The sequence below is a fragment of the Castor canadensis genome, chromosome 3, assembly GCF_047511655.1.
Source record: "Castor canadensis chromosome 3, mCasCan1.hap1v2, whole genome shotgun sequence".
Classification (NCBI taxonomy): domain Eukaryota; kingdom Metazoa; phylum Chordata; class Mammalia; order Rodentia; family Castoridae; genus Castor; species Castor canadensis.
Window position 1 is genome coordinate 117,533,568 of NC_133388.1, and position 26,811 is coordinate 117,560,378.

The 26,811-nt window shown below is 41.1% G+C and overlaps 1 protein-coding gene across 2 annotated transcripts; it reads right to left on the minus strand.

Annotated features, from left to right (window-relative positions):
• Window positions 1-616: 616 nt before the first annotated feature.
• Window positions 617-26,685, minus strand: Oprk1 (opioid receptor kappa 1). 2 transcript variants are annotated; one of them, XM_074068535.1, is made up of 4 exons: window positions 26,494-26,685; window positions 25,729-26,032; window positions 9,447-9,799; window positions 617-4,240 (listed from the first exon to the last, which is right to left on the minus strand). In XM_074068535.1, exons 2-4 carry the CDS (start codon window positions 25,983-25,985, stop codon window positions 3,708-3,710), a joined length of 1,143 nt encoding a protein of 380 aa, XP_073924636.1. In that variant the 5' UTR covers window positions 25,986-26,032; window positions 26,494-26,685; the 3' UTR covers window positions 617-3,707. The 2 variants fall into 2 exon arrangements, with proteins under 2 accessions (XP_073924636.1, XP_020010989.1); XM_020155400.2 differs by having other exon boundaries at window positions 26,409-26,685.
• Window positions 26,686-26,811: the final 126 nt, after the last annotated feature.

Consider the following 26,811-nt stretch of genomic DNA (forward strand, 5'->3'; position numbering starts at 1 on the left):
ATGGAATTGGAGAACATCATTCTGAGTGAGGTTAGCCTGCCCAAAAGACCAAAAATCGTATGTTCTCCCTCATATGTGGACATTAGATCAAGGACAAACACAACAATGGGATTGGATTTTGATCACATGATAAAAGCGAGAGCACACACGGGAGGGGTGAGGATAGGTAAGACAACTAAAAAATTAGCTAGCATTTGTTGCCCTTAACGCAGAGAAACTAAAGCAGATACCTTAAAAGCAACTGAGGCCAATAGGAAAAGGGGACCAGGAACTAGAGAAAATGTGAAATCAAAAAGAATTAACCTAGAAGTTAACACACACGCACAGGAAATTAATGTGATCAACTCCCTGTATAGCTATCCCTATTTCAACCAGCAAAAACCCTTGTTCCTTCCTATTATGGCTTATACTCTGTCTACAACAAAATTAGAAATAAGGGCAAAATAGTTTCTGCTGGGTATTGGGGGGGGAGAGGGAGGGGGCGGAGTGGGTGGTAAGGGAGGGGGTGGTGGCAGGGGGGAGAAATGACCCAAGCGTTGTATGCACATATGAATAATAAAATAAAAAAAAGAAGAAATGACTTATTGAGACAATGACTATTGCAAATTTTTGGCAGTTATGATTTTGGTTTTATTTCAAGGCACACAATCATATATACAATGCATTATCATCTAAAAGTACAAGATACAAACAGTATACATATATGACTATTTTCATTCAGAGAAAAGTTTCTTGGGGCAAGCTTGTTTATTGTTTTTTTTTTGGATAGAATTTTCATATTAATGCTGAAACATCCAAACAACTCTGGCTTAGTAAATAAATCTCTCTGCGTGGGCATATAATCTTGTCCTAGATTTTTCCTTGAAATGCTCTCATTTAAACCCAGCTAAATGTATTCCTTTTTTCTTCAGTTATTCACCTTATGCCCCAGTACTGGTTGAAACATCTATAAATTATTGCATCCAAGTTTAAGAACTTTTATTTGTCAGTAATACATCATCAAATGAAATCATCATCTCAAGATGTATGTGAAAATTCCTAGGGTGCTCCTGGATTCATAAGTAGTCTGATACCTTATGTGGGGGGAGTTTCTACTTTCCTTCCTGTTAGAATAGTGGGTTTCATCCTCATGGCTGCCTCCTGCATAGCTGTTCATTGCTCTGTACTTTCTGTCATGAGGTCCTGCCTTTGTGGAAGATAGAGCTCATGTGGTGTCATTCTCAAGGTTAGGTGCAGTTCTGATCTTGAGATACAGCAAGTAAGCAGCGCTGTGTGATGGAGAACAGGAATCTCAGCAATGGGAGATACCAGAGAGGTGGTGGGTCTTTGACAAATTGATGCTTTGTCTGGAAGGATGAAAGAATGGCCACATGACCACTGCTTCACAGCAACACACGTACACACACACACTCACACACATGTGCACACATGCTTTTTCTCATACACACATACATACTTTTGACAAAGAAACACATTTGTGTAAATGGTATTTTTCCTACCATATATAATTTACCTTATCATTATTGAAAGCAGTGCCCTCAAATGATATTGGCATCTTTTCTCCTGATCAGTTTGAGGAAATCAGAGTTACCAAAGATCAGGCAGCTTGGATCACACCTCATGGTATTAAAGCTACTTCTTGCTCTCCTTGGGCTGCAGACTTACATAGGAAGAGATGGAGGGCAATCGGATAAAGGTTCAGATTCCTGAAATGGCAATTAATGCTTAGAGAGCATGCGCAGTGCTCATTTAGAGAGAGCACACTGCTGTAATTTCATCACATGGTGGTGGGTACCTCTGTTGTATTTTCGTTCTGGGTAAGAATCCAACAAGAAAATCTGGGTTTTGCCTTGTTTTATTTCACTTGTTCCTTGTATAACAGTCAAGATTTTAAACTACTGGGTTAATGTCAATCAATATTTAAGCCATTCTTATTTACACTTTTACAAGAATACGGGGGCACCTAAGAATTTCAGTAACAGTTAAGAAATACTCAAAAGAGCACTTTATTTACCTTAGGGAAAATCCCTGCCATGCTGCCATACATCAGCTGCATGTATGGAGACAAACAGTTATAGAAAATTCTGAGGCCATGTGTAAACCTTCGGTGCAAGACTTTGTTTCCAGAAGGAGAGGGGGTCTGTCTAGAGAGACAGTGTGTGGCAAGAGCTCATAGACGGAGTGAAGGCTACCGTCGTACAAGTCCACACATTAAATTCTCCTATTAAACTGCAAAGGGTGCTGCCCTAATAAAAGACAGACTTAGAGATGGGTGTTATTTCAAAAGTATCCCTCTCTTCTTCCCAGGCAAATTACAGCAAAAGCCATTACCTCTAAAACCAGGAGTTTCGGGATAAAGAAGAGAGAGTTTATACGTCATCTGGAAGTTTTAGCAAAATCATCCTAAATGCAGTGGTCAGGGCATTATCCTCAGCAGGTACACCCTTCTCATCATGCAAGTTATGTCAAGGCACACTGAGTAGCATCATGTCCTCATCCAGCACACATTTAGGAATAATTCTACTACTGATGAAAGCCACAAAATAGTATCTGGGATGCATATAATCAAAACACCTTCCTCTCCAAGAATAGATAGAATCTGGTAATAGCTCCATATTCATATAGAGATGCCACAAACAAACTAGACCCTGCCAAGGCTGTAACTTGGGAGTGTGTTCAAGGTTTGGGGATTTGTTAACACTAGTTATAAGCACTTGTGTTCAGGGAGTCTGGAAGAAATCACGCCATGATCAGCTCCCAAAGAGTAGCTTACACTGCAACTAAATGTCTTAACATCACCTCTTAACTCCTCAAGAGATGTCATTAGTGTGCCCTTGAGAATTTTTCTGGCTGGAAAGGGAGTCCATTCCTTATTTACACATAGACTATTATTTACAGATGAAGTTATGTACATTTTCAGTGGTATTTAAACCTCTTTATGTTTCTTGATATCAGTGCATGCTTTATCAGAAGATTATTTACCTGACTAGCATGCTAAAAAAAAAATAACCAAGCTAGTAACTGTAGTTTTCAAGATATTGATTATGTTAGAACCCACCTTTCACATGTTTAAATAAGTTCATAAATGTCAAGATGATGTTCTACCAGACGTGAGCATCAGAGGTGTCCTATGTGTACAAGTCTTACTTAGCCTGGAATTCTCTCCTCTCCACATGACCCATGAAATATGTGTCCATCTAGCAGAAAGTGAGCTGGGCATGAGCCCTGGAAATGGCCCTCATTCTTGTTGAGGTTGTTGTTGTCAGTGTTGAACATCTGGATTGGATCTCATTAAGCTCTGAAACCAATGTTTTCTTTTCCTTTTCCTTTTTTCTTAAACAGAGCTTTGAAACCACATTGCATAGGAAGGCCACAGAAGAGGGGGCTGAACTAAACCTAGGGAACTAGAAAAAAAAGCCTATTTCTTTTTTCATCAAAAGGACCAGGAGTCAGCTTGACTTCCCCACCCTAGAGAAGTGATGCTTTTGTTGCTGGGACCTTTTGTCCTCCATCTTTGCAGACTTCATGTTTCTACTGACCTGGGCCGCTAATAAACCTGCATCATACGACTTCAGACCATGAGATTTCTATAAGTTTATTAAAAACTTTATCTTCCCACCTCAAACTGCAGTAGTAATCTGGGTTAAACCTAGATCATTGAACTCTTCTCTTCCGGTAGAACTGTAAGAGGACATCTCCACGACTAGTCATACTGGCTTATTCATCCCATCCACATCCCTCATGTAAGTAGGATCCTGAACTGTGTTTCTCACTCTGCTAGTGCTCTGTCGCTCCATCCTCATCTTAATGGGGAAGCAGAAGTCCCTAAAACACCGCTTAAAGTTTTCATCCAGAAAGGCATAGAGAATGGGGTTCAGGCTGCTGTTGGTGTAGCCCAAGGCGATGCAGAAGTAGTAGCTGGAGAGGGCAGCTGTGCTGTGCGAGGTGCTGCCCAGAGCTTCCACAAGGATGAAAATGTGAATGGGGGTCCAACAGATGATGAAGACTGCCACCACCACCAGCACCAGCCTGGTGATGCGGCGGAGGTTGCGATCTTTCTCTCTCGAGCCGGAGAGGAGGCGGACGCTCTTCAGGCGTAGGATCATCAGGGTGTAGCAGACTATGATGATGAGGACCGGGATCACGAAGGCAAAGACAAAGACACAGATCTTCATGAAGAGGTCCCACCAAGAGTAGTCGTCATCTGGGAACTGCAAGGAGCACTCGATGATATCCACATCTGGATACAAAACCACAAAGACAAACCTACCATTGTTAGTATGTAACTATGTTATTGTAAATGTTAATCTGAATACCTTTGATTGCCAAGGTCCAATTACAGTGACATATTGCTTGGAGTGGACCAGCAAATCAGGAAAGGGTACCATATTGTAATAATCATCCAGTTGTTCATAAAACAGTGAAGCCATAAAGCTGCCTTTCTGTTGGTAATATTCACGAACCTGTGGAATAAATAGATTTCCAGCAAATAGGATTTATCTATCTGTGAAAGCTGGTTTGACATTGATGGCTTTCGGAAGAGCTAAGTCATTAATTTCTAGTATGGGCACTTACTTGTATTTCTGTGCACAAATGGTTCTTCCAGACTTAAGGCTCTGGCAATAGCAGTTGACACCTATCTGTAAATAAATGACTAAATGTTTTAAATCTAGCCATTGTATTTAACAAATACCAACTGTCTGAAAAACATTAATTGCTTATGGGAGTCATAAAACTCAATAATGAAATCTGTCTAAATATGACACAGGCATAGTGATTGAATGGAAACAATCATCTTCATTATAATTAAGGTATTAACTGAAATATGAACAGACTTTGTGAAGGAGATGAGAACAAAAAGAAAGAGAAAGAGAAGAGAAGGAAGAGGAGTAATCAAGAGAACTCTAAGCAAACCAGACATGTTTTTCATTTTAACCAACATTTAATCCCTGGCACTAGGGTAGTGCCTGAAGAGACTACATTGTTCAATAAATGAACAAACATATCCCATGTGTATAGGAACACTTGAAAGTATGTACTATTTACAGCAGGGAATGTGGAGGAGTCAGCTTCCAGCCCAAGCAACAGCAGCACAAGGGCTGTGAGCTGAATGCATCCTTCACTCAGGATCAGCTTTCTCTTGTGTGTATAGTAGGAATTGAATAAATTTTTGATGAGTAGGTAAAATAATCAGTAGCAGCTACCATACAAGTCCACTGGAAATAAACATCTAATGATGGAGTTGTAAATATTCTCCAGAAGGGTTAATGAAGCTAAATTTGTACCATTAAGGCAGAGGTAATCATCAAGAAATTCCAGGCCAAGCCTACCATTTTCCTTAAGCATTCTATTTCCTATTTAAAAAAAATGGGCAGTTTCAGGTTCAATTATGCTCCTAATTGTTTCAGTTTAGAAAGTAGTTTTTCCTATCTAGGTGCCTATAATGTGCCTGTTATCCTAGTGACAGCAGAAAATAACAGGAGGACCGCAGTCCAGGCTAACCAGTGCAAAAAGTGAGACACTCTCTCCAAAATCACCAGAGCAAAGGGCTGGGCATGTGGCTCAAGTGGTAGAGCACCTGCATAACAAGCTTGAAGCCCTGAGTTTAAACCTCACTACCACCAAAATTAAAAAAAGAAAAAGAAAGTAGTCTTTTGTCAAGTGTGAAATGATCTGTCTGAATCAAGAAAAGTTGATCTCATGGAAGTTAAGTGGAGAATAGTGGTTACCAGAGGTTGGGAAAAATAGAGGAGTGTGGGGGTGGGAGAGGTTGGTCAGTAAATACAAAGTTACAGCTAGATTACAATAATATATGCAACAGTATAAGGTATTTGTAAAAAACAGCTAGAGGAGAGGATTTTGAATAATCACCACAAAGAAATGGTAAGTGTTTAAGGTAATGGTTATGCCAATCACCCTGATTTGATCATTCCACCAGTATACATGTACTGAAACATCTTCTTGTAGCTCATAAATCTGAACAATTATTATGTATGAATCAAACTTTTTAAGTAGTCATTCTTTCCTTTTAGATTAATGCCAGAGGGTCACAGCTCCCACTGCCACATGTTCCAACATCTCCTGGCTTCCAAAATTACAGAGTTAGATATACCAGCCAAACTAAAGATTGTCTTCTGTGTATTACTTTTTGTTAAGAATGGCTCTGTTTCTCTTTGTAGGTGTAGTTGTTATAATAATTCTTAGCAATTATAATAATAGTAATAAGCAGGCATGAAATCCCAAAATAAATATACAAATACTTGTGAAATATCAGATTCAACATTTTATGTTCATGAAATGGAAGTGTTGCTGTGTACGGGAGCACTTCCTATTGAATATTGATAAACACAGATGTTAATAGATGTAGTAATATCCCGGACCTGGGAAGATCACTCTGGCAGAGGATGACGCTAACATGTATCCTGATCTGTTATCAGAGATTATCTAAAACACTCCTCTTGGTCATCCAAGGGTCTTAACACTCAGCTTGGGGCAATACTCCGAAATGAATGCAGGCTATGAAGACAGTCTTTCCTCATATAAACAAAATATGCTTTTGAAAATTAAAAAGGGAAGTAGGGCCTTTTTATAAGACTACTTCAATTTTCTCCCATTTTTCTCCTTTTTGCTGCACAAATTAATCTTCTTTGACATTGATGGGTCTTTTTGTCCATTGTATCTACACATTCATCTGCAGCAATGTCTTCCTGGAAAAACCACATCTATCTTCATTTTCTCTTTTAAAAACCTTATCAAAACCCATTTCTTCTAGGATATCATTTGCTGACAAAGATTAGAAGGAATATAGTGGTTAAGTCTACAAGTGCAACATGAAATATAAAAATCAGTTCTTCATTTGCCATGGGAAACCATCCATCTTTCACTATTTAGCTCATTCTTCTCACCCTCTATCCAGTGTACAATAGCTTTGCTCCTGATGTGAAGCTGTAATGCACAAGCACCCAAGCCTCAGAAGAATTTCTTGCAATTTATTTCCATTTGTTGTAGGCATGTAGAAGCAAAATCCTGTGTTAGGTTAATCATGTTTTAAAATGCTTGACTGATAGGGTTGTGTATTTCTTAAAACTTGCCAAGTATTATTGCTTATCACTTACTATGGCTATGCCAGAAATTCACCTTATAGTTCCAGAGGAAAAATATCAGATTTCATTATCTGAAATGTATGAAATATACATGTGACCAAACCCATAGAACATAAAACACCAAGACTGACCTCTAATGTAAACCAAGGACTTCAGGTGATAATGATGGGTTGATGTTGGTTCATCGTTTATAACAAATGTACCACTCTGGAGGGGGTGTGGATCATAGTGGAGGCTGTGTATGTGTGAGGACAGGAGATAAATGGGAACTCTCTATACTTTCCATTCAGTTTTGCAATGAACCTAAATCTGCTCTAAACATTGTCTAAAAACAAACAAAACTAAGCTATGCCTGTACCATACAAGATAAGCGATGATTTTAGCACCTATCCTTTTCCTCTGGCTTAGGAAGTCCTGCTGCTCAAATTCACCTATCAGTACTCACAGATGTCACAAGCCTCCCTAAAAAGGGGAAGCATTTTGACACAGGCTGGAGCATTAAATAGCACTTATGAAGTTCAAAGTGATTGCTCTTCTGTCCTCCCCCAGTGAATTTCTACTAAGACCAAAGATATTTTCCATAACCTCATTTTTTACTAGTAAAGCAAAACTCCAGAAACAATGATCTCTAGAGTCACTTGGAGAGGCCTTCAAAATCTTGACATCCAGGTCACACTCCACATCAATTAAACCAGACCCTCCAGGACTGGGACCGAGGCAGTAGTATATTTTAAAGTGCCCAGGCAAGTTTAATATGCAGCCCAGAGTGAGAAATGTAGGGGAAGCATCCCATATCCCAAGCACATGGGGCAAGAACTAATATGTCCAAAATATAATGGGTTTTGCTCATTTGTAACTGCCATCTGTGAGCCTGATTTTGAAGGGCCTATAGGCAAGAAAGCTGTCACAACAGTAATGTGGGGATTAGCCTTGAAGAAGAAAGGAGAACGTGCCAGCAATGTCTCCAGTAGTTTAGTCTCTTGTTAGGGAGAAATAAAAGAAAAGAGACAGTGTGTCCTGGAATTGCCAGGTTGCATTTTCACAATCCCTTATCTGTGCTTTCTTACTTCAGCCTCATGCTTACAGATTCTGTTGTCATTGTTAGAAATAAGAATTTATTGAGTATGTTGTGCTTTGGGGCACCTGGAAGGCTCACAGTCACACATCTCTCTTTCTTTGTCTTGTTATCCTCTGAAATGCTATTAGACTTATTCCTAAATACATTTTTGGTCTTTCCAAGTTGTTAATTAACATACAAATATCTAGGCCACAATCTCCCAAAATATGTTCTGAAAAACTCTAATCTCTCAAAATCTTCCATAGAAAAATGAGGAAGACAAATAAATAGGAAGCCACAGCATACTGTGTTCTCATCTTAGAGATTCATGGCCCCTCCATATTCCAACCAGCAGGTCCAGAATGAGAGACAGGCTGGGAGCTGTTCTGGTGATGCCATCACCTCATTCTACGTTTTGAGATGGAAGGAACACAAATTATTCTATTTATTCCACCTTGGGTAGATTTAGGGGTTATATTTCCATTGTTTTTTTATTTTTTCCCAATAGATATGACTTCTAGTTATTCCCAAATAAAGTTTGTATAATTAGAAGTTAGTGGTTTTTTTACTTAAGCATTTTTTATTTATGAGCATATAACATTGTGATATTTACATATGCACTTACAGTATAGCTTAATTAGATTCACCCCCTCCATCATTCTTCCTCATTCCTCCCCCCTTAGAACAATTTCAAGGTTTCATTGCTCTATTTTTATACACGTATGCAAAGTACAAGCATCATATTCGCCTTCCTTCACCTCCTCTGTTTATCCTCCCCCTTTCCACTGATACCAACCCCTGGACAGGACCCATTTTACCTTCCTTTTTCGTGTGTTGATTGTTTAAGTGGCTTTTGCCTTGGTATTTCACACATGTTTATATTGTCTTTTAATCATATTAACTCCCTCTATTACTTATTCTTTCTCTCTCGCCCTGCTCCCCAGTATTCGACAGCTTACAGTGCATCTTGTCTGTGCATATGTCTTCATAGACAGATGCATTGTGTTTGCACATTACTCCCTCTTATCATTCTCTTTCCTCTCCTGCCTCCCTGTAGTTCCCTCAGACAGACCTACTAATACAATCATGCTTCTCTCTCTTTTTCCACCCCCATATCTGTACATATATATATATACATGCATATGATGGCATCTATGTATTTATGTATACACCCAACTCATTAAGTCTAGCTTCCATGTATGAGGGAAAGCATATGACCTTTGACCATCTGAGCCTGACTTAAAGAGTTAGGCTTTTATATATGGGGTAAAAATGACTGCTCTTACCTTCTCTGACTTTAGTGCCTCCCAGGACTATTGCAGATATGCCAACAGATGATGACAGGAGCCAAATACAGATATTAATGATCTTCGCCTTCAAGGGTGTGCGGAAGTCCAAAGCCTTCACAGGGTGGCACACTGCAATGTAGCGGTCCACGCTCATCATGGTCAAGGTGAAGATGCTGGTGAACATGTTGTAGTAGTCAATGGAAATGACCATCTTGCACAGAACATCCCCAAATGGCCAGGAATTCATCAGGTAGACGGCGCTCTGGAAGGGCATGGTGGTCGTAACTAAAGCATCTGCCAGGGCCAGGTTAAATATGTAGATGTTGGTGGCTGTCTTCATCTTTGTGTATCTGAAAGATAAGAAACAACACTGTTTCTCTCTATTTTACAAGTTAAATTCATGAGATAAATATGTTTGTGACTGCCTTTGGATTATTAATTTTGCTCATTCATTCACTTCTTTACACAGACATTGAGTGTCTCGTATGTAAAAGGGCTGTCCTAGTCATTAGGGCTAATAGAAAAACAGTCACAAATCTAAGACTATTGAGTTTTTATTTTAGTGCTTTGTTCAAAAATCCTAAGTAAAACAGATAATGAATATGGCATAGGCAGATAAACAGAGAAAAAGACAAATATACACATAGATCTTTTCTGTTCTTTTTTTTTTTTTTTTGGTAGTACTAGGGTTTGAATTCAGGGCTTCATGCTTGCTAGGCAGGCACTTTACTGCTTGAGCCCCACTCCCAGCCCTACAAACAGATCTTTTCAACAGATTTGCATACAGTAGAGGTCTTTATTTTGTCCCTGACAATTCATTTTATTCCTTCCAGAGCTGCTTGGTTTCAAGCATTTTTTGAAATACTGTTTTTCTTCTCTTTGTATAAAATAAACATAAAATATTTTCTCTTCAAGTCCTTTTGAGAAATCAATCATTGTTAGTATTCAACCTTTTGAAAATGCAAAATGGTGTTCAATTTTTTTAATGTGTCCAATTGCAACAACTAAAACACAATTAGGCTTGTCGATTTTTGTTTGCTGCCATGCCACTAGCTTGCCATTTTAAGTATATTATATAAATAAAACAGGCTGCGTTCTCCACTTGCATGTGTCACAGCAGTAGCACAGTGGATGAGAAATAATTTTGTCTCTCCCTCCTCCAATCTTGAGAGATATTTAAAGCACATACTTGTCTCATCTTTCAATGGAGGAGACAATAATTTTCAAGATAGGTAAAAAGATTCCCTTTAAGCCCAAATTATTGTTGATAACACGAAGTTTAGAGCAATGTCACTTTCACCTAAATCTGATTTAAGAGGGCTATTTTGCTTGGAGAAATGCTTCCTCAGAAATACATTGAGCATTATACATTTCATACTATCCCATCAAGTTTTCAGAGGCCTATCTATGTTAACTATTTTCCACCCATCTCAGATTTGTAGACTTTATCACAACGAATTCATCCCTCCCCCATTCAATGCATAAATTTCTACCCTGGAAACATCTTTCAGCATTCAGCAATGGAACAGCCCTGGCTCCTTTGAGGCAGGGTGGTGTAATTGTGCAGTCAGACAGTCTTGAGTCTGAACTAAGTTATGTGACTTCCTGAGTCTCGGTTTCTGCTAGTAATGAGAATAAGTCCTCAGCTGCCAGTCCATGACACAGGGGCAGGACACGGGCTGGCTGAACATATTTGAAACATAGGATCACATTTCACCCTTGGTATCCACTGCCCTTCCTCCCCATCCAGTCTCTCCTCTCCCTTTTTGTTGGGAGGTGCACGTGTTCATGGTTGGATGGGGAGGCATTACAAAGCCTGGTGCCAGAGCCAAGATCTGTTTGTTTCTATTTTGATGTTCTGTTACCAAAGGAATAGTTTAATCTGTAGAGTGAGGAGTTTATTTAAAACTATGTTTTGCCTTTGTGCTTTTTTACTCAAGTGTTGTTAGATGACCTGTAAATTTTAGAAAGTGATGAAAACTCTGTGGACCAAGACTCATAACATAGGCTTTCTAAGAGCACAGATAATTTAAGCAAGTACTGAGAAGAAGCCAAATGTTTCCAATGAGAAAAACTGAAATGCAATCTATTCAGATATTATCTTTTTTAAAAATGTGATTTTGCTTGCAAGAAATACATTTTTATAAATCTGCCTTCTACTCTTTCAACTTTCTCCTCCATCTTCCAACAAAATCCTTAGTACTAGAAAAAATATTGGCAAGCAATATCTTTGATGCCTGCTATTCTGCTCTTTCTTTATGAAGTTAGACTGGAGTTCTTTGCTTTATACCTGGGTTCCAGTCTTTATTTTTTCCTCTATCTAACAGGTAGACTTTAGAGGTATGTGTTAGTCAGCTTTCCATCATTATAACAGATACTTGAGATAATAGCTTATAAAGAGAAAAGGTTTATTTGGGCTCACTGTTCTAGAGGTTCTACTCCATAATTTATTAGCCTTATTGCCAGACATCATATCATGACAGGAGCACATGGTGGAGAAGACCTACTCACCTCTTCACCAGGGAACAAAGAGTATGAGGAGGGGGCTAGGGTTCCAAAATCCTCTTCAAAGGTACACCTAAAATAACCTAAAGGCGCATAGGTCTTTTGGGAACATTCAAAGTCCAGACTATAACAAGGGATCATTAACTATCCTGAGTTTCATTTTCCTTAGCTATAAAATGGAAAATATGATGTTTATCTTATAGCTTTCCAGAGATAATTAATGAAATGCATGTGACCCAGAGAACATGTTTAATTTATTTCATTTACCCAACTCCTCCTCCCCCTCTTATATGGTAAAATCTACCAGATGGCACATGAAACAGAAGGGAATGAGTTTCCAGGTAACACCGATGGACATATTTACTCAATTTGGCTTGAATATGAAAGATGGGAATGAAAATGAAACTTAGGATCTGACATACTGAAAGAACATAAATGGAATGATACATAAATTACACAAAATATAACATGCATCTTTAAGTAGTCATAAAACATTGAGTGATATCATGCCTTTCGCTTTTCAAAATACTTATAACCAATAGATGTATGAAACTGCATAAGACTCAAACAGATAAAAAAATCAAATTTTGTCATCAGATCTCAGAATGAGAGATAGGAGTATGAACAGTAATCATAATAATCAGTTATTTCAAAAATTTCCCTGTGTCAGGCACTCTGTACATGCCACAGACTTTGCCTCATTTAGTCCTCACAGTTAACTCCACTGGTAGGTATTAGTGTCCCTAATCCATAGATGAGGCAACTAAGAATCACAGGATTTTCTTAAAAATACTCAAAGCTATATAGTTATAAAAGGCTTAGCAGAAATTCAGACCCAGGAGTTTGATCCCAATTCCTGTATTCGCACATATATTTTGTCTGCACTTTATAATTTACAAAATCCACTACTTTAAATTACATGTATCTTATTTGATTCTCACAACAGCCCTTCTAGCTGATCCTTGAGATTTGTGTCTTTTCCCTCCAATAGCTGAAGAAAATCAGGCTCAGGTAAGGTAGGTGCTCTATGTCTACAGGTAGAGGTAAGAACGTGTGAGGGGTGTTGTGGCAGAGCCCCAACCACGGTTCTAAAGATACGTGTTCACAAACCTGCAATACTAAAACAGCCCTCACAGGTATAATCAAAGTAATGAATAAACTGGGAACTTAATAAATATTTGCTGACGTGCTTTTATGTGCTATCCTGGACATAACATGTGAATCTAAAACAAGACCCTTTCCCTCAGAGGTAGTCTGGTTGAACCTTCCAGGTATTGTTTGTATTTAACTAATGATGAAAAACCAAATAAGCTTTCTTGCTATGATCAGAGATGGAATTCTTGCCCATTTCATCCACACTGCTTTATAAAAATTCGCAATCATTCCAAGTAAAATGGCACCATCTGGGTGGAAGTTTTGGCTTGGATGAGAAAGCTGGAGGTGGGCTGGCAGCAAGTGGTTGCACTTTTTAGCACACACACTGCGGGAGCATATGGCACCAAAAGAGCAAAGTCTGGGGGCTGTCCTCTCTAAACTCGACAATGATACAATCCTGGAATCAACAGAACAGTGCCCTGGACAGGATGCATAAGGCAGGCCAGGAAGAAGGGTCAACAAGGGAACTTGGAGTGCGAGCCTGAGGGAGGGTATTTCAGAGTTAGAAATGCTCCCCCAGGACACATTATCTCAAGACCATCCTAGTGAGCTTCTATTTACAGAGAAAGGAGGGGTGGCTTCCAAATCTGCAACCATAGGCAATTGTGTCAGAGTGTGTGTGGGGGAACAGGGAAGAGGCAAGGTTATCTGCTAAGATATCAGGAAAAATGTCACCAGGAATTTTCTGGTAGAATGTGACTGTGGGTGCTAGAAATGAAGCACCCACAGGAGCAACACTATTGGATGAGAACAGGGATGTAAGTCCTCTCTGTGCAGAGGACCTTGGATTCCAGAAGGACAAAATCATGTGAGGTATTTGACAGTGGTTTATTATGTCATAGACACTGTTTTAGGAACTTCCTATTATCTGATGTGATGCAGTGGTCTTGGTGTGTCTTGTCCTCTCCATGTGCCTGCTGTGCTCAGACAATACACAGGTGGAAGAGATAATTATTGGAATATTGGCATCCTTTGCTCCTTTGCTATGGAGGTACATTGCCCAAGGTTGCTCCCTGTTTTTTTAATTTCAATTATGCTTCCTTAATCAGGAACTTCATTTCCCCTCATGACAAGAATACAATAAACCTTTAATGGTGATGACTGAGCACCAACACACTTTCAGTTTTATTGATTTCTGTCATTGTTAGCCTTTGTTTCCATTGTACCCCATGTTGACCTACACATCCTCTACTCTCTCTCTGGTATGCTTCTGTTTCCTCTGCTGTTTTTATCACTTTATGTTTTCAACGTGTTTCAAGCACCTATGCCACAGACAGCAATATGTTAGAATTTGAGGATGATTGGAAAATAAATTCAATACATAAACCCTAGCTTCTAGGATCTTTCAAATGAACTGAGTCTAAATTATCATGTGAACAAAAGTAACACAGAGAAGGGAAAGATCAGAGAAATCAGGGCATATTTTGAGGAAGTTAGTTTGTTGGGAAAGAATGAATTGGATAGATAAGAGAGGTCTGATGGCTAGCGTCTCATGCAATAGGTAGTAAGGAAAATAACTTTCTGTTTCAAGAATCCTGTTGGAAGTAATAGGAGGCTGGTTTTGCCATCGAAACAGTCATGCTCAGACACAGAGGACCTTGTTCTTCAGAAGGACGAAATCATCTGAAGCATGTATTGCTGACTTATTATACGACAGACACTGCTTTAGGAGCTTCATATTATCTGAAAAAGTTGCCATGATGTTTAAATGACACATGCATAAAATTACTCAGCTCAAAGCTTGGTTCTGATAATTGCTCAGTGGATGTCAGCCAGCACTGCCATCATTATTGCAGCTGCTGCTGTTGACATTATGGCTCTTATTAATTACCTGCCCCATGCCTAACAACTCATAGTACACTCCCATAAGATACCATTTATACTACTTTTGCTGGAGAGGAAAAGCTTGACAAAAAGTCTTAGCAATACTTTCCATGCTTCTCAGATGTTCCTAGACTCCATTAAGTAAAAGAATTCAACCAGGCCCATTTTTTTCCCAAATATCCTTAGGGAATCAGGTGTTTTATCAGAGAAATACGTGATTCTGTGAATTCTGCTACTTCTAGCAGTTAAAGGTTGAAGTAGTCAGATGAATGTGGACAAGTCTGCGTCCTGAGGGAACAAAACATTTCATATGAGGAAACAGCATGGTCCATAGGATATACTGCTTTAAAACATCAGTATACAGTCCCTGCTGGACAACAACCACCATACATGTCATGGCATTTGAGATTTTCCAGAGGTGATGCAGTTGTCCATTGGTATTCACCAGGGACTGGTTCCAGGACCCTCACAAACACCAAAAGCCATGAATACTCAAGTCCTTTATATAAAATGTCATAGTATTGTCATATAATAATATATAATCCCCACACATCCCCCCATACATTAAATCACCTCTAAATTACTTATAATATCTGATACAATGCAAATGCTATGTAAATAGTTGTCATACTATGCTGTTTAAAGAATGATTTCTTTTAATTGTATACAGGTTCAATAAAAACATAACCAAGATAGTCCTAACAATATTTGCCTTAATTCATGGGAATATACCTATAGACATGGAAGGACAACAGTGCCCATTTTGGGGCAAATAAACAATTCAGAGGAAGTTGGTGAATTGCTTGAGACACAAACTGGTGAAAGGTCAAACTTGAGCACCAATGTAATGAAAAAGAAAGATTTTCAGAAATTTGTAAAGCTTAGCGGCCATTTTTCTGAGTGGACTCTTTTAGTATAGCAAATATGTGAAGGCCCATGGAATGTTCTTAAACAAAGGTTGTTTGGTGAAAAAAAAAAAGAATGTGATCAAATGCTACCAACCCATGGGACCTGGCAGTCCCAAGGATTGCCCAAGACCAAATTCAGTAGGAGGATCATTCTGTACCAGCAGGGAAATGCAGTTGCTTCTGACAGAGAGTAGGAGACTCGCATGGTAAGAGGCAGGCGTTGAGCGCTATTTTCCCTGCTTTGCCAACACACACGATTCATCCACTTTCTTGGCATGTTTTCCAGATGGATAGCATTATAGCTTTTATGTCTTGAATAATCAGAAAGGGTAGGAAGGGGAGAAGTTTGTCAAAGGGTAAAGACCTTCATTAATGAGATGAATAAATTCTAGGGATCTAACGGACAGCACAGTGACTGTAGTTAATAACATTTTATAGTATATGTGAAATTTGCTGAGTATATCTTAACTGTCCTCACCACTCACACAGACATATGCACAAAATAGCAACTGTGTGTTGATGGATGTGTTAATTTTGTGTTAAACACTTCCCAATATGTATCAAACTGTGTTAGTTAGATTTCCGTCACAAGGACAAAAACCCTGAAGTAATCAACTGATAGGTAGGAAGGTTTATTTTGGCTCACAGGTTTGGAGGTCTCAGTCCTTGGTGGATTGGCCCATTTATGAAAGGGGCCTGTGGCAAAACAATTCTTTATGGCAGGAGCACAGAGCAGAGGAGGTCTGTTTACCTCATGGCAGCAAGGAAGCAAAGAGAGAGAGAGAAAGGAAGGGGCAAGAGCTTCAACATCCTTTTTCACAACACACTCTCAATGACCTGTCTTCCTTCTGTTAAGCTCAACTTCTTAAATGTCCCACCACCTCCCAATAACACTACAGGTGGTGACAAAGCTTTGAGGGCTATTCGAGATCAAACTATAGCAAAAACCACCACATTGTGTCCCTTAAAACAATCTTTCCTTCCTTCCTCCCTTCCTTCCTCCCTCCCTCCTTCCCTCCCTCCCTCCCTCCTTCCCTCCCTCCCTGCTTTCTCTTTTCCTTCTTTTAAAACAGGGTCACTCCATGTAGCCTAGCCTGGCCATGAACTTGCAATCCTTCTGCCTCAGCCTCTTGAGTACTGGGATTACAGGTATGAACCACCACACCCATTTGTATACCTTGTATACATATAGTTTTTATTCGTCAAGTAAACCTCAACAGAGCTTGGGGGGGATGAACCCTAATGTAAACTGTGGACGCTGGGTGATAATACTGTGTCAGTGTAGGTTCATCAATTGTAACAGATGTCTTACAATACGGAGACTGTGTATGTGAGGATCATGGGTATTTGGGAAATGTGTTCTTTCCATTCACTTTTACTGTGAACCTTTAAAGAGCTGTTTAGAAAAGGCTCTTTAAAAATATTAAACAAAATAAAATAATCAGGGACAGTGATGATTGTCTTTATGGGATTTCTCCACAGAATTATTTGAAAACATAATGAGTTTGTTTCATTAAATTCTCCAGACATCTTCAGTTCAGCTCAACAAAATTAATTTGCTGAACATCCTTCTGGATTTCTTCATGTTGAAATTATGGTTCTTTACAAAAAGGCCACAGTTAATTCATTTTTTAAAAGAGCAGAAATTCAAGCATTGTTTCTGAAATGATCTGACTTTGATAGTCCCTCAGTCTGTGGTATTGTAAAGGAGTCATGTTCCCATAGGGGTCACATAGGTATCAGTCAGGTCCTCGCGGTCCTACGATCACTGCCTTACAGGCCCAGAGCAAAGCTGTGGGGAGTGAGTCCCCAGCCTTTGCCCTGCAGTTACTGCACAGGTAGCAATGCAGAAGCTGGACAAAGATGCAGCTGCATGGCACCCAGCAGTCTGTCTGTGCGGGGCTGTGACCAGGAAAGAAAGTGATTTGTCAGTGCCCCGGAACTGGTTCATCCCTTCCTCTCAGCAGCTATTACAGTGTAATGACGCCCCTTTCAACTCCCAAAACCATTGTTCTAGCACACCCAACCTCCCACGCTGGTTATGAGTTTATCATGTGCACCAGCGCCCAGGAGAAAACTGCAAATCTCCAATAAACATGCTGCTTCCTGTGCACAAACATCCGCTTAGAGGCATATGAATACTCAGAATTGTTTTTCTGTGTTATACAGAAATCTAACCTAGTTAGGGTCAAGCAATAGAGTGTGGGTAAGTAGAGGCTCAGTGATCCCTCCTTCCTCAGATGAAGCTGTCCCTTCCCTGGATGGGAAGCATCCCTGTAAAGTGGGGAGCAGAGAGGGTCACAGAGTTAGGCTTGGGCTCAGATAGTTATCATTTAGCAACTGTGAGCCCTCGAACAAACACTTGAGCTTCTGCAGCTTTATTTCCTTATCTGAAAACAAGCTTGGAACAACCCCATCTCCTAGACTCGTCTTGAATTTAAATGAGTTCATACTTCACAGGAGCTTGGAACCTTCTTCCTACCATCATAGCTGATGTGTATACTCTCCCAATGCCCCATTCCTACCCAAAGGCTTCCCTGCCTGGTTCCTTTGAGATCTCTAGATTCAGCGTGTTTTCTGTTTCTTTCATTTAAATTATAATTTGCTTAGTCAGTCAAGAATGTGTTAAACAATAAGCAAACAATAATCCGTAATTGTACTTTTACAATATTGTCCCCATTCCTAAAATCGATTCTTCTGGCAGATGTGGTGGTGCACACCTGTGATTTCAGTACTGGAAAGACAAAGGGAGGAGGATCATAAGTTTGAGGCCAGCCTGCCCAATTTATCAAAAGCCTGTGTCAAACAACAACCTATTCTTCCTTAAGTCCTACTTATTCCAGATAAACCCACAACCCCTCTAAAGAAAGAAGGGGGCATCTACTGGCTGGTTTTTCTGTTAAGAAATTTAAAAAGTGTTCCCAAATTCTTGTTAATAGGCTTCTGAGTCTGTATTACTTGTGCCATGAAACCACATAACCCAATCGTAAAAAGGCAACTGTCTTGCAGCCACATAATTTTAGGTTATTAGCTGAGCACAGAGCCTCCTGGGGCAACAACAGTGGAGTGCATCCAAACTAAATCTGGAGGAAGGAAGTGCCAACTACACAGTTCACACCCAGATATTGCTGCTCTGCTCCAGGAAGATTGATAGAGAGGAACTCATCCCTCCTAGGGAGAAATACACCCCTCTTGAAACTAACTTGGAGACAAATACCAGGAAATATTGTAGTCAACAGAATCAAGAAATAATTTTGAAGGCTCCAGTTTTGTCTATAGTCTGTTAAAAGTTCAAGAGTTCTAGACTAGATTTATAAATAGGTTTCCAGTCTCTCTCTCTTTCCCTTTCCTTCCCTCCCTCCCTCCTTGTCCTCCTCCCCCACCATGGTTGCACAAGGCTTCGGTTAGAGTTCATCTGTGATCACTTATCCCACAGAGAAGGAAATAATTTTAGCTAATCCATATAAGCAGTTGCAGTGAAACCAGTCTCTCTTTTAAGAGGCTGTTAACATGTACAAATTAATTTGAGTGATGAACGATAGGCTCTTAATTTCTGAAGCTATTTTTGCAACATTCGCATTAAAGAAAATCTTTAATGTGGACTCCAAGACAAGTTTCAGGAAAATTAGAATGTGCTTTTTTAAAAAATTTTTATTTTATTGTCTTTACATTTACTTACATGTGTATACATTATTTGGACCACTTCCCTCCATCCCCGCTTTAATCAAAGCCCAGGACAAGGCTGAAGTTCAATAGGAAGCATCAAATGGTGGGTTGTACAGGTACCACTTGGGAGCCTCACCTTTTATAGTGTTTCTCTACAGTGGTTTGGTGATATTTTCTAAAGCAGGTGAACTGACAAGGTAGGGTAATGGAAGATGTAAGTACATCTCCTACAGGGATTGCCAGTACCTTGAGGAGGGGGAGGAGACACCTGGCAGGGAAAAGGCAGGCACTGTGGCAGACACTGGGATTGGCTCACCCCGTTGCTTCCCATGCTTCCCTGATTCTGAGATTACCACACAGTTCTGACACAGTGCAACCATGGTGCCCAAACAGATGAGTGAGTGAGTGAGCATTTGTCCCAGAACCCAAGATGGTATAAGCAAAGTGGAGCTTGGAACTTCTACTCAATAGGCTGGCAAATTTCTTTCCTCCTGTTTATGAGAAAATCAGTTCCTTCATGAGAATCTAGCTCCATGCCCAGCAAGCTCAAATGGGTTAGCTCTGCCTTTAGAGAGGAAACTTGAGTTTAGGAAGTATAACCATTTCCGTAATATGTTTGTGGTTTGCTTCTTTTCCAAGTGCCTTATTAAGTTATTCTTCAAAGAAATTGCAGGGAAACAAATGTCTTCCATTCCCAGGGCAGTTGGAGGGGTCAGAAACCAAACAACAAATTAGGGAAAACTGATGAGAAAAGGGAAAGGGCAAAACAAGACCAAGAAACAAAGAATTATCTGATTCTTCTCATGTTTTTCTTAGTAAAATTTCCCTTGTTTGTCCTTAACAATTAATGTGCAGGAGTAGAGCTTTTCTCTAAGTAAAAGAGAATGTAAATGTAATTACCATTGAAGGGAAGCCTGAGAGTGCTCTTCAAAGAATGGAAAGAAGCGGTCCTCCCCAGGTTCATATGGTGAAGTCCTAATCCTCAGTACCTTGCAGTGATTCTTGGGGGCTCATGCCCTCATGCCTTCAATGAGGTAACTAAGGTCTAATGAAGTCATAAGTATGGGGCCCTAATCTGACAGGTCTGATGTTCTCATTGGAAGAGAAGATGCAGGCACAGTTATGTACAGGGGAAGACCACATGAAGACAGGGAGAGGTCAGCTATCTACAAGTCACAAGAGAAGATCCAGAGAATCCAACCCCACTGACATTGACACTTTGACCTAGGACTTCTTGCATCCCAAACTACAAGACAATAAATTTATGACCTGAGCATAGTAGCTCATGCCATAATCCCAGCACTGAGGAGGCTGAGGAAGGAGGATTGGGAGTTTGAGGCCAGACTGTGCTACTACCTAGTGAGACCTTCTCTCAAAAACCTAAAAATTAAAATTAAAAAATGAATTTCTGTTGTTTAAGTCATCTGGTCTGTGTGCTTTGTTATGACAAACCTAGCAGACTAATGCAGGCAGACCGAGAACACCTGAAGTGCGTGTGAGAACATCATATTCAGTCATCCAGACTAGTTGAGTCTGCAGAGAGGGATGGACCATGAAGAGAGAGAGAGAGATGTAGGGTCTGTTGGAATATACCTGAGCATTGTGGCCACAAGAATGGATGAGGTCATTGAAAGACAGTATTATGGTCAGTTAGATATGTCCCCTGGGTCAGACTACAGCTCCCAGGGCTTCAAACACTCATCTATGTGTTGCACTGAGTGGGGTTTTGTAGATGCTATTAGAGTCTGTAATCAGTTGTCCCAGAGGATCTAGGTGGGCTGAATCCATCAGTGGAAAGGCTATCACTGCTGAAGAAGAAATTCCACCTGCTGGTGGCAGCTTGTCCTTCCTGGTTTCCTGAATTACAGATTTCAGATGCCAGCTCCACAATCATACATGCCAATTTCTTGAAAGAAAATCTTAGATGTACATTTACTACTGGTTCCACTTCTGTGGTTGAACCAGACAATGTGTCAAGTGAGGACAAGAGGAGAGCTGAGAAGACCCTTGAGAGTTCAATCACTTAGAAAACATCAAAGGAAAAGGAATCCATGGAGGAGCCAAAGAGAAGCCCAGAGGAAGCGGGGACCAGGGAGGCTGAGAAGAGAGTGCTGTCAGAGAAGTGAAGGACCTGAGATTGGTCAAGCATTCCAAACCCTCTACAGAAAGTCAGCGACAGTTGGTTTCAAATGAGCCTCTGAAACATGAGTACCAAGGCAGTGTAAGGCGTTTCAAGGACAGCAACTACAGGCAAGGGATAGAAGAACCGTGGCAGGGGGAGCAGGGAGAGAATACACAGAACTAAGAGGAAGGGTCATCCTTCCATGGAGCTAACCTGCCTTAGCATTAGCTAAGTGAACTTGAGAAAATGGAGGGTTTGGGATATTTGGCTCTTATTAAGATGACAGATACTTGAATATGTCCATGGGGGGACAAGAGCCAGTACACAGAGAGAGATACCAGGTGGAGCAGAATGGAGATAACTGAAGTGCCCAAGCCCCAGGAGATGATGAGAGTCAAAACACAGAAGCAGAACAGAAAGAAAGACTCTTCTATCTTTCTGAGCTGGAACAGAGGAAGGGAGGGCACCACTAATGTGGGATTGCTCAGTAGCCTGACTAACATCTCAGTGAAATACTGTTTGTTTTGGTTGTTTTTTTGCTTTTTGAGACGGGGTCTCACTATGTAACCAAGGCTGGTCTTGCAAATTCAAGATCCTCCTGCCTCTGCCTCCTATGTGCTGGGATTACAGGCAGAAGCCCATGCCCAACTGAATTAATTTTTATGGAAAATAAGAGAAGGAATTGACTGCCGCTGGAAAATCAGACAGGGACATAGGAAAAGTTCTAGGCAGAATTGGAATCAGATACTCTTGAAGGCAGCAACTTTGCCTTGACAAAAATAAATTTTTTAAAACTTAATTTATTACCCAGCATCCAACTAGTTGGGTATAGGAATGAGAAATGTAGATTAGTGGCTTAATGGAGAGTAAGGACTTTGTAGAAGACTGTGGCAGAAGGATAAAGAGTTTGGGCCGTCAAATGTATAAAGACAGAGGCTGGAGTGACAGTGCATGAAGCCCAGGGTGGGCCAAAGAAGAAGAGATAGAACCTCCAGGGAAGAAGGCATCCAAATGTTTGTAAAAACAGTCCAGTGAAAAATGAAGAGCAGACTAGATGAGAACACAGACTATTGGGATGGTCTGGTCTCCTGAGTTAGCAAGGTGTGACCTGAGTTTATCATTTTTTTCTACAGTTTCTTGATGTGTTAAGTGGTATGGTAATAACATGGATGGTTGTTAAGATTAAATAATATAATTTACATGAAGATTAATAAAATTCACATGAGGTAAGTAGTTTTCCCTGCTTCGCACATATTAAGTGTTCCTTAAACTTTAATCATCCTTGTTAAGGAAGGAGACAGCTGTAAGTGTGGGAAGTTGTGGTGCAGATAGAACAGATGCTCAAGGTATCAGACATAGGGCTGACTGGCAAGGTCAAGGGTGTAGCTATGCTGGATATCATGGTATTGATGGTGACCTGCAAAGGAGGAAATCAAAAGGCCATGGACTCAGGATCCTGAGCATCACACCAGTCACCACACCCAAGGACCACAGCTCCACGAGGAGAGGCTGGAGCATACAAGTTTTAAGGTGTTCACAGTGAAATGTTAATGCGTCTTAACCTTAGGGGGTTGTGACAGTTGGCACACATTAAGTGTTGAGAACCCTTGAAACTTTGAATATCTTCAGAAGATACTGGCAGCATTCCAGGTGCCCAAGGTAGGAAAAGCAACTTGTAAGGCAAGATGTTGTCTAAAAATAGTCAACACTTGTCCACAGCTCTAACTTTCTCCCTACGTCAGAGCGGGTCATCCTAGACCTGCTCCTGACCACCATCTGAGTGTCTAATTTCCATTTCTAGAATGACTCTCTGAAAGATGGAACTATGCTAAGACCCTTTTCCATGTTGAATACTTTAAAATAGTCTCCTTCTCAAAAGAATCCTCCATCTTTCCAAGCAAAATTGCTCAGGACCAACTTCAGTTAGAAGAGCTGCAGTATGGATGGCTCTGCTCAGTTCTGACCAGCACACCATAACCCCTTTCTTGTTACATTTCTCAAATCTTTAGTCTGTTTTTCCCCTGAGATAAATGCAAGTGCATCAACTTTTCTTTGAAAGTTTTATTTTTCAATTCTTTGATCATCTATCAGTGTGAACAAATTCTAAAAACTCCTTTCCCCTTTTTGCAATGGATTGAAGTGAACTATCATTTCAGTAGGCGACAGTATAGCACTTTATTTTTAACTTACTATCAAACTAAACATCTAAGGAGTTGAGAATGGGGTGAGAGGATGGATGATGTTGTGAACTACTTCTAACTTTTAAAATATTTTGGCTGAATTGATCTCAAGTACCAAAGCTTAGTGCTGGATATCTTCAGAAAATCTATTCATTAAAACTTATAGTTAATCTACAAGAATTCTTTTTGTCCTTCTGATGCATCTATCTTTGCACATAGCATCTAAGTGCTATTTTAAGATTCTTCATTGCTTTTAATCCTAGTCTGCAGGGCCATTACAATGTTGTAGAGCAAGTAGGAAACCCTTTAAATGCAAGACTTTGGGTGCTTATTCAAACAACAGTAAGATGTGTCTGCTTTTTATTTAAGCACTTAATATGACATGAGGAGGAACAGAGCTGATTTTTAAAAACCAGAGTCCTCTTTTTGTGTAACAGTGTTTTATTACCAAAGACATGGCCTCTGTACTTAGAGCTCCTGAAAAAAATGTTAATTATAATTTAGAATGCAGATCTCTTTTCTTTTCTTTAATGACTAGCCCTGGAGTTACTGATAACTTGGATAAATAGTTTGCCTTTAACATATTTCCCTGCTAGGAGGACATTACTCATCATAGACAGAATTCCTGTGAAATTCAGCTAAGCAATTATGGAAAGCAAAGGCCCCAAGTTACATGCACTAATTTAGGTGAAATGAGCTTTATAATATGAATTAATTTATTGATCAATTATAATATGCTTAAATGATGGCTTTTAATTTCAGAGTATAGATGGGCATTTCAAAGCCCCCCCTTTCCAAAAAAGATTAAGAAGTATTATGATGATTTCCCTGGAAAACGCACATGCTGTTGTAGATATTACTTTTAAAGGTCATAGTAAATAAAGAATCTGCCTCAAAATTGAAGTCAAAATGAAAAAGAACAGCAAGAAGTCAGTTCTTCATCCTTTCACTGTCCCTAACCAGGACTTGCATCCTTCCTTCATTTTTAGCAATGTCTCAAAAGAATACAAGCTTCTTATGCACTCTCAAAGCTGTATTTCTGAAGCATTAGATCTCCAAGAAAGTAAAACATGTATGTATCAAAGGGCATGCAGAACAAAGTTTTTCTTTTCTTTCTGCCTTTTTAAAAATAAGAATCATTTCACTTACCAGAATATTAGGGTGGTTATTTGAAACTTTATCATTGGATGTTGACTTCAAGAAAATTACTCAAGGGAACAATACAGTGACACCTTCAAATTGTCACGGCTGGGGAAAATAGCAAAGCAATCTCCACAGCACACGGTTTAGAGATTAAATATTAGAAAGCTAATACTCTAAAGAAATGAGAAAGCATTTCAGTACTAAAAGGGCTGCCATATGGATATCAACAATCCTAAATAGCATGTTGGCTTTTATTTCACAAGGCATAACAGCAGTCTGGTTGGTGAGTCACCAGAAATTCAGAATTATCTCCAGAGCATTCAGTGGACATAAAATTTGCCTTAAGAAATACTTATAAAGGGCTAACCAAAGTGCTCCAAACTGGAGCAGGCAACCAGGCAAGAGACCTTGCAAATGGACCAACTTCTTTACCTGGAGACATTACCTTGTGGTCTGAACCCTGGTACTTTTCCCACACAGATTGTGGTCTGAATCTGGCTACTTTTCCTACAGAGTTTATAGCAGGGGATTGGAGCCCTGGGGTCCAGGAGAGCAGGTCTCTTAAATCCTCCAGGCACCTCTGGCAGCTCGGATTTGCCCTGCGTGGACATCTGAAGTCCCCTGCTAAAAACTACACCTTGTACGATGTCACCCTCTGAGATTTCCCAAAGCCTTTAGGGAATAGAGAGCCCCGCCACCTGGCTGGCTGTCCTACACCCGGCTGGCCCCCTCCCTGCCCCGCCCTGCCATTGCCGCCCCGCTCACACTGTGCTCACCGGATGATCACGAACATGACCAGCGAATTGCCCACCAAGCCCACGACGAACACCACTGAGTAGACCGCCGTGATGATGACCGGGATGGCCGGGGAGATGTGCGCGGGCTCCAGCTGCACGTCCTCGGAGCTGGCGCTGCTATTGCTGTCGGACTCGGCCCAGCCAGGGAACCAAGAGCTGCCATTGGGGAGCAGGCAGGCACTGGGGGCGCAGGTGGGGCCTGGCTCTCCGCGGAAGATCTGGACCGGGGACTCCATGGTGGACTACTGCAGCTGTGGGGCGAGGAGAGGCGGCACCTGCGGGGCTGCGGGGAAGAGAGGACAGGCTGGACCCAAGGAGCAAACTTTGCCCACGCCAGGGCAGCGCGCAGAGGCTGGCAGCGCTGGAGACCCGCGGTCCTTTGACACCCAACCCGGCCGCACTTCCTCCGGGGGCGAGTAGTGACTACTAACCTCTCCTTGCCATCCCCTCCATCTTACGCGCCACTGGGTGCCAGGCAAAAGAGTACTGTAGCCTCCTCCGGCTCCTGAGATCCCCACCTTTCATCCCCGGCAATGTCCACTGGTGTAACTGTCCCTAGATTGCCCATCTGGGCTTCCAAAGGCAAGGAACCTTCCTCGCCTCCCCATCCCGAGCACTGAGCCATAGCTAGGATTGCGCCTTGAAAGCCCAAAGCTCACCCCAGGTTCACAGAGACAGGCGAAGTGGTCGCTGCTGAACCGCGCGCTACCAGGTCCCTCTCAGCCTTAGCGGGTCGCCGCGCACCTGCCTCCCAGCGTCCCTGGCTCTTGGCCCCGGTCTGGGCTCTCTGGCCCGAAGGTGCCTGCTCTGCCGAGCGCGCCCCGCGTCCCTGCTGCTCGGTGCGCGGCTCCCACTACTGGAGGCGGCTCTGCGGGATGGGACGCAGCTAAGATGCCAGCCAGGCGCAGGGGACCCGCGGGCTGAGAGCCCGGCAGGCGCGCCCGCGCGAGGCCCGCCCATCCCCACCCCGCCCATCCCAAGCTCTCCCAGCCCCGCAGCCATGCGCCCCACCCGCCCCACAGGCTCACCCCGGGCACTAACTGCCTCCCTTAGTGGCCCAGC

Coding starts and splice junctions, on each gene's coding strand:
- Oprk1 (XM_074068535.1), bottom strand. CDS start 25,985: ATGGAGTCCCCGGTCCAGATCTTCCGCGGAGAGCCAGGCCCCACCTGC. Junction 9,800..25,728: donor GTCATGTTCGTGATCATCCG/GTGAGCACAGTG, acceptor CTTATCTTTCAG/ATACACAAAGATGAAGACAG. Junction 4,241..9,446: donor AGGCACTAAAGTCAGAGAAG/GTAAGAGCAGTC, acceptor TTTTGTATCCAG/ATGTGGATATCATCGAGTGC.